Source organism: Mus caroli, chromosome 7 (genome assembly GCF_900094665.2).
Source record: "Mus caroli chromosome 7, CAROLI_EIJ_v1.1, whole genome shotgun sequence".
Lineage (NCBI taxonomy): Eukaryota > Metazoa > Chordata > Mammalia > Rodentia > Muridae > Mus > Mus caroli.
In genome coordinates this window covers 124,263,551-124,271,553 of record NC_034576.1, presented here as the reverse complement: position 1 = coordinate 124,271,553, position 8,003 = coordinate 124,263,551, and the positions used below count along the sequence as shown (strand labels likewise).

Sequence of the window (8,003 nt, the reverse complement as noted above, 5' to 3'; positions counted from 1 at the left end):
GGACAAGGCTTTGACACTGGGGACAGCACACCTTCCAGTCTTAGTTTGCTCATGTACAGCAACCTGGATGGTCACAGGTAGTTGGGCTTTTTAAAAAAGTCTTTATTACTTCCATCTGAAATACCAGGATGGCTTCTTTGTCTTCTGGCATTAGTGTTCAGTGACCATAAAAAGCTGGTACTAAAGAATGTGAAGACATTAAGAAGATGAAGCACAGGCTGGAGAGATGGCTGACTGCTCTTCCGAAGGTCCTGAGTTCAAATCCCAGCAACCACATGGTGGCTCACAACCATCTGTAATGGGGTCTGATGCCCTCTACTGATGCGCCTGAAGATAGCTACAGTGTACTTACATATAATAATAAATAAATCTTTGGGCTGGAGCATGCAGGGCTGGAACAAGTAGCCAGAGTGAGCAGAGGTCCTGAGTTCAATTCCCAGCAACCACATGATACCTCACAACCATCTGTACAGCTACAGTGTACTCATATACATAAAATAAATAAATCTTAAAAAAAAAAGATGAAGCACACATATCTCTAAGGAGATTTTCCTTTCTCCTTCGTCCACTCCGAGCCCAGGCAAGAGAGAGATAAATGCTTCTTTGTCCTTCGCACGTGCTGGTGGCAAATTTGTTCATAGCACCCTTTTCTTTTCAATGTTATTATTTACTTTCATGTACACAGGTGTTTTGTCTGTATACCTGTGCACAGCTGGCTATTCCACAGCCCAGAAGAGGGAACTGAATTCCCTGGAACTGGCATTCCAAAAAGTTGAGCTGCCATATAGGTGACAGGAATGAAAACCAGCCCTGTGGAAGAGCATCAGTGCTCCTCACCACGAGCCAGCGCTCTATCTAGCCCCACGGCAACCTTTGTGAGGAGAAACCCTTCAAAGCTGTTTGGGAAATCTCTCTACCATATGTGGATCTAAGGCTTTCTCGTCTATCCCCACAAGTACCATATTTTTAAATCGCTCTGCTGTGATAGCAACATTCAACACTGCAATCTTCCAGTCTGGGTATCCATTGTTCTTTGTTTCTGATTATTTCCTGTTTTAAAAAATTGTGAACCCAGTTACTGATTTCCAAGTGCAACTTGTTCACTGGGTATGGTGGTACATGCTTTTAATCTCAGCTCTAGGGAGGCACATACAGTCAGATCTCTGAGTTCAAGGGCAGCCTAGTCTACATAGTGAGTTCCAGGCCAGCCAAAGCTAGTGAGACCACTGTCTCAAAAAACAAATACCACCCCCACTAAAAACTACTTATTCATACGCCTTTTGTCGCTAAATCACATATCAGAGACAGAAGTCTTACCTATTACTTTAGTGACGGAAAACAGTTTTAAGGCGGTTGAAATAGACATATTAACATCAACATTACCTGGGCAGCCGGAGAAGACAGTGAATGGGGGGACCACAGTTTCTGGGGGTAATACTGTATTGTCGAGAATTTTGCAGCAGTCTTTCAATACGCAACGGCGCCCCTGAAATTATAATTTCATTAATAGGTATTGATTACAACATGGAGTAAAGCTTGATTAGTGTGCTGTGTAGAGACTGTTTTATATTATCTCTATTCACGGTATTTTTATGACAGTGTCTCATTATTGTAGCCCTACTTGACCTGGAATTTGCTATGTTGACCAGGCTAGCCTCAAACTCAGAGAACCAACTGCTTCTACCTCTGGAGTGCTAGGATAACAAGCATGCATCTCCATACCCGGGCACTCATGACTTCTTATAATAACCAGGGTGCTAGGGATAATGATAGGGTGTTTGGGTGAAATTATGTACTTCAAGTGGAATATGACAAGGAAGAGTAAAGGGTGTGTATGTGTGTACAGGTGCACACATGAATGCTACAGGATAAAACATATTATTTTAGGCATTAGACATTAGGCAAACCTTTCTCTTCTGAGAGTTCTTTTTCTCTTCTACTTGGCCTAGTGGCACCTACTGTTTCACTGCCTTTCTCTTCTGGTAACAGAAGCTTTTTGCAATGGGCACTACCCACTTCCATCTTGGTCACATTCTTTACCTCTAGCCCATATATAGTCTCCATGCTTGACCAGTGACTGGTTAGGGAACTAACACATGAGCCAAATTAGTCTGTGAACCTCAAACATGGGTCTCTGCAGGGATGACAGGGCAATGAAGCACTTTCCGGTAGAGTTCCCAGAAGATGGATGGGTAGCTACAGCAGCATCTTAGTAACCCAGAAGAAAGACAAAGGGATGAAGGCTTGTTTTCATGTTATCAGATGAACCTTTGGATCATGAGAGCATGAATTAGGATCTACTTCTGGGCTCTCACTTTATATTAGCTAATCTAATACATTTGGTTGGGCACCTGCCTAAGAGTTACTTGTCTGTTTTCTTGTTAATTCCAAAAGAAAAAAAAATCTTGACAAATATTCTTAAGTAGAAGATATTAGTCAATTTGTTTGTCCTCAGGAGATAAATATTTGAATATTTAGACTACACCTTATGTTTAACTTTATACAGTGGTACCATTTTCTCAATTCATAATCCACAGCAGTTTAAAGGCAAGAAATATGGCATGAGAAAACTCACTTATTTGTTAGGGTTAGGGGAAATCTATGAATACTGTTTAAACCTGTGCCTTGGGTTACTCACCAAGCAGATCAAAGTTCCATTCTTTAACTATTTTTTAAAATTGTGTGTGTGTGTGTGTGTGTAGGACATAGGTTTATATCAGGAAAGTGGTAATTCTCAACCTTTTTTAAAAGACCAACTCTTTCATTGAGCCTAGAGCTCACTGTTGTAGCTAGACTACCTGGCCACTGGGCCCCCAGCACGGTCTCCACCTCTCCCAAGCACTGGGATTACAGGCATGTGCCACCATGTGCAGCTATTACATGGTGCTAGAGATTGAAGCTCAGATTCTTCACCACACACAGAAAGCACTAACCACTGAGCCATCTCTCCAGCCCACTGACTGTCTTTAATTCACCTGTATCTTCATCAGCCTGCTTGTTTCCATGAGAAAAAGTATGCTGCCAAATTAAATCTTTCAAAGTTTTATTTATTTAAGTGTATTGGTATTTTGTCTCCTGGTGCCTTTGAAGGCCCTGAAGCTAGAATTACAGATGGTGGTGAGCCATTATGTGGGTGCTAGAAATTGACTCTGGGTCCTCAGGAAGAACAGCCAGTGCTTTAACTGTTGAGCCATCTCTCCAGCTTCCCTAAGTGAAAATTTTAAAAAAAGTTCTACCACCAGAAATGATAGCTGTAAAGAAATTCTAATCCAGTGGCACAGCTGTTCTGGCAAGGGATCACATCTAAAGACTTAGGTCTGTGTGATCCGGCTGGAATGCAGACAGGACACACACCTTTAATCTCTCTGGCTAGAATACAGACATACCCTTAGTATACACCTTTAATCCCAAACCACGAAGGTTAGATTGTAGAAGGAAGCACCCATGTTTGAGAGTGATGTCTAATTGAGGGACAAAGTGAAAAATCAGAGAAAGATCTGGCAGAATGAGTCAGAGATGGGATATACCCAACTCTCATGAGAACAGCCAGGAAAGAGAGGCTACTTAAGAGCTGCACAGAGTTCAGTCAGTTCAGTTAGGTCAGCTTGGCTGATGTAGTTCTGTTCAGTTTAGTTGAAAGCAATTAAAGTCAGTGCAGTTGGGTTGAGTTTCACTGACTTCAGTTCAGAGGCAGTTTTTACTGGGACAGTTTTACAGAGACAGGTTGCAGAGAGAACAAGTTAGACACAGGCGAAGACAGAATGAGCCAGAGAATAAGAAGGAGACAGAAGATTAGAACAGATTGTCAGTGTTAGTTTGAGGCCAAGCAGAACAATTCACTGAGAAACTGAGAGAAGCCAGTTTGAATCAGTCAACGTGGAGAGGAATTTTGAGCCAGAACAGCTGAGTTGAACCAGCCAGCCAGAGTTCAGAAAGAACTAGAAAGGGTGAGCTAATTCAGCAGCAAGCCTCCAAGACAATTACATTTGGCAAATTAAAGTTACTTCAACAGGTAGCAGTCTGCTTTAATCTCAGCATGAAGGAATCACAGGCAAGCAGATCTCTTGGCAAGCACAGACTAAGTGCTAAGTGTTAGAAATGTAACTCAGAGCCGGGCGTGGTGGCGCACGCCTTTAATCCCAGCACTCGGGAGGCAGAGGCAGGCGGATTTCCGAGTTCGAGGCCAGCCTGGTCTACAAAATGAGTTCCAGGACAGCCAGGGCTACACAGAGAAACCCTGTCTCGAAAAACCAAAAAAAAAAAAAAAAAGAAATGTAACTCAGGATAGAATGCTTGCCAGTGATACACAGGGCAGGGTTCATTTCTGGCAGCAGTCAGTATGTAATAACCAGTGTAGTAACTGTATGTATTTGTAAGTTATAGTGTGATACTTCAGTGAAGAACATGTGCTGATCAAATCAATGCAATTGAAATTTTGACTGTCTTATCACTTGATGTTTAGAGCCTTCCAATGCCTCTTCAGGCACGTCTTAAATTTACAGTAAGTTGTTATGGATAAGTATACAGTAAGTTGTTGTGGAGTGAGGCTCCTCTGCTGCACCGTGCACTAGAACATCCTCCTTGCTACACTGTACGTTAGTGCCCTTATTCCATCTCCTTCTAGCTTTTTCCTTAATTATTATTCTCCTTTCTTTTATTTGACATCAATTTTTTGTTTGCTTGTTTGTTTTTCTTGTGTGTCTGTGTGGGGAGGGGGGAGGGTTGTCAAGACAGGGTTTCTAGCTGTCCTGAAACTGGCTCTGTAGACTGGACTGGCTTTGAACTCAGAGATCCATCTATATCTGCCTTCAAAGTGCTGGGATTAAAGGCATGCACCATGACTGTTTGATTGAGATCAACTTTCTTCATTCCTCTTTCATTAACAGAGCTGAACAATAACTTTTGCTCTACACATAGTAAGAAATGCCTTTGCAACAAGAATATGTGGCAGAATTATCGTTCCAATTAGAATTGTTTTCACATCAACATGAGCTCCCCCTGTACTGACCATCCATGCTGAGTCTTTGTGGCTTCTAGAACAAGAACTGTGAACTGCATGGTCGATACTTTAACATCTGACACTTAGCTAGGGCAGAGTTAGTTCTGCATTTTGGGATGGAAGAACCTGGCTTTTACTATAATCCAGTCTGTGGTACACATCTGAACTATACAAAGCATCTTCTCTAGACTTCACGCAGACTACCTTTGGTTATTAGCATTCTCAACTAAAACATGATTCTCAGTAACCCCAACAGCTGTTTCTTTAGCTACAAAACAGCATGAAACCCAAACCTTACCTGTGACAGCTCTGCTTCTATGGATGAGGTTCTTTCAGGTGTTGCTGAACTGGAGGCCTTCTGCTCCCTGCACTACCTGCAGTCCCCTAACAATATGCCCTTTAGTGATACTGACCCTCACACACAATAATCCCTCTCCTGAACTTTCCAAGCTACCATTGTCTTCTGCATTAGTTTCAATTTGCCCATCATATCTGTGGTGGTTTGGATATGTTTGACCTAGGGAGAAGCACTACTGGGAGGTGTGGTCTTGTTGGAGGAAGTGTTGACACTGTGGGGATGAGCTGCCGCCTGAAGATAGCAATATTCTGTTTGCCTTAAGAACAAGATGTAGAACTCTCAGCTCCATCTCCACTACCATGCCTGCCTGGATGCTGCCATGCTTCCTGTTATGATAATGGACTGAACCTCTGAACCTGTAAGCCAATCCCAATTAAATGTCCTTAGAAGAGTTGCCCTGGTCATGGTGTCTGTTCACAGCAATAGAAACCTAACTAATACAATATCCTTCATCCATAGCACACGGTTTTATGAGATAAGGCAACAAAGAGTCCGATTGGCAGTGCAGCTACTCAAATGGTATGTATATTTAATTGTGGCTCTACGGCTGCCTTTGTCAAATCACTTAGTGTTAACATCAGACACCGGTCTTTATAACCAGCTCTTAGACCCAGTGACCAGACATATCATCTATAGGTGACAGTACTGCTTCTGCATCCACTGCCACAGCACCTGCTGAGTCCCTTTGTACATGAGTCACAGCCCGGATAAAAGACCCATCGACCCCACACCAGCCCCCTTTTTTCCTTCTACCCTCTCCCATAGGCTGCCTCTGCCAACAAACCTCCCATGTGAGACCTGCTGCATGGTGTGATTTGCCTGGGACTGCCCCGCCTATTCCAACCCTTAGTACCTATGGACGCAATACTCTCAGCAAGAATAACAACAGTACCAACACCCTTGTGTGGTTATGAATATTAAATGAAGTAACTGATGGAAATGAAGTTTGGTGTGAGTACATGGATGTGTTCATGTCATAACATATGTCTATGCACATTCATACAGAGGCTGGATGTTAACCTCCAGTGTTGATCCTTAGGCACCATCCACCTTGTTTTTTATGACACAAGGTCTGTCCTTGCTCCAGTGCTTGGCAAGTAGGCTGGTTGGTCAGACAGTCTTCCTGTTTCTGCCTCCCCAGTGTTTACACATGTGTGATACCACACCTGGCTCTTTACATGGGTTCTAGGATCACACTCAGGTCCTCATTCCTTCCATAACATCATATGGAAGAGTGACAATACAGGCTAGCCATTATTACTTGGTTTTATTTTGGCTATGTGTTTGTGTCTTTGCGGTGTTGAAGAATCAAATCCAGAGTCTCATACAAGCTAGATAGACACTCTACATCTGAGGTAGTTCATCTTAGCCAGCCCACTAGTCATTGTTATTAATGCTTGGAAAAAGCCCAAATCCAGTAAAAAAATCTTAACCCCAGGAAACTGGAAATGGCTCATCCCCCATTACAGGGACAAAGTTCTACCGATAGGGTGGGAGGGGAAGACAGAGAGGAAATGAAACTGCTTAGTTGAGAGAATCCTATACTCACAATCACACAGTTCTTCCCAACGTGAACATAAGAACCAATCTGGGCAGCGTTGACCACACAGTCTTCCTCAATAAAGACATGATCCCCAATATGCAGAGGGAAGAATGCAACACTAAAAAGGAAAAGAAGATGAATCAGGAAAGGACAAGGTGATGGAGTTTGGGTTAAGGTTTACAGAACTTTATTTATTTATTTATTTATTTATTTACAGATTGATTCATTTGCTCGTTTGTTTTTGAGACAGGGTCTGTCTTTGCAGTCCTGACCATCCTGGAGCTCACTATGTAGGGTGACCTCAAACTCACTAAGACCCTTTTGCCTCTGCCTCACAAGCTCTGGAATTACAGACATTCATTGACAGGTCCAGCTTTACAGATACTCTTTCTATGTTGCCTAGGCTAACCTAGATTTTATGACATAGCCCAGGATGACCTACCTTAACCCCTCGATCCTCCTGACTCAGCCTCCTGAGAAGTGGAGACAGGTACCATGCCCTCAGTTTTTGTCACATCTTAAGATTATTCCCTCAGGTCACAGACATTCCAAATGTTAACACCAAAGAATCAGGCTAATAACTCAAAATCAGGATTGCTGCGTTATTCAAGGAAACAATAAAGCAGGAGGAGTAGGACCTTAAAGCAGATTAAAGTGGGCAGGTACTGACCTGTTCCTGCTTTCTGTGACAAAGCTCACACATCATGCTTAGTAATCTGTTTCCAAGACTGACAAGTTCATAGGCTATCAGTTTGCATGACCAACAGACAGCAAAATCAAACAAAGAACTAACTAACTAACTAACTAACTAACTAACTAACTAACTGGGGGTTTAGGGGAGAGAAGAGGGTTTCATGACAGCCCACACTGTCTTCAATTTGTTATGTAGCAGAAGATAACCTTGAATATCTGATCCTCTTTTCTCTGAACTAGAGCTGTGTGCCACCATATCCCATTCATGTGATGCCGAGACTGCATGCTAAATAAGTACTTTATATTCCTAGACCTTAAAAAAATGTTTTAGTTCCCAACATTCTTTTTTTTTTTGGCTTTTCGACAGGGTTTCTCTGTGTAGCCCTGGATGTCCTGGAACTCACTCTGTA

General features: G+C 42.5%; 1 protein-coding gene and 1 long non-coding RNA gene across 2 annotated transcripts in view; one reads left to right on the top strand and one right to left on the bottom strand.

Moving 5' to 3' along the window:
* Positions 1-6,246, top strand: part of LOC110298208 — a 20,578-nt gene extending 14,332 nt beyond the window's left edge. Inside the window, exons 2-4 of the long non-coding RNA XR_002378356.1 lie at positions 5,620-5,715; positions 5,817-5,876; positions 6,123-6,246. This is a non-coding gene — a long non-coding RNA (uncharacterized LOC110298208). The remainder of the gene's footprint in view (positions 1-5,619; positions 5,716-5,816; positions 5,877-6,122) is intronic.
* Dctn5 (dynactin subunit 5) overlaps positions 1-8,003 on the bottom strand; it is a 17,805-nt gene that overhangs the window by 2,926 nt on the left and 6,876 nt on the right. Inside the window, exons 4-5 of the mRNA XM_021167303.2 lie at positions 6,907-7,018; positions 1,384-1,486 (exon numbers count right to left, since the gene is read on the bottom strand). Coding sequence (XP_021022962.1) covers positions 1,384-1,486; positions 6,907-7,018 — 215 coding nt within the window. The remainder of the gene's footprint in view (positions 1-1,383; positions 1,487-6,906; positions 7,019-8,003) is intronic.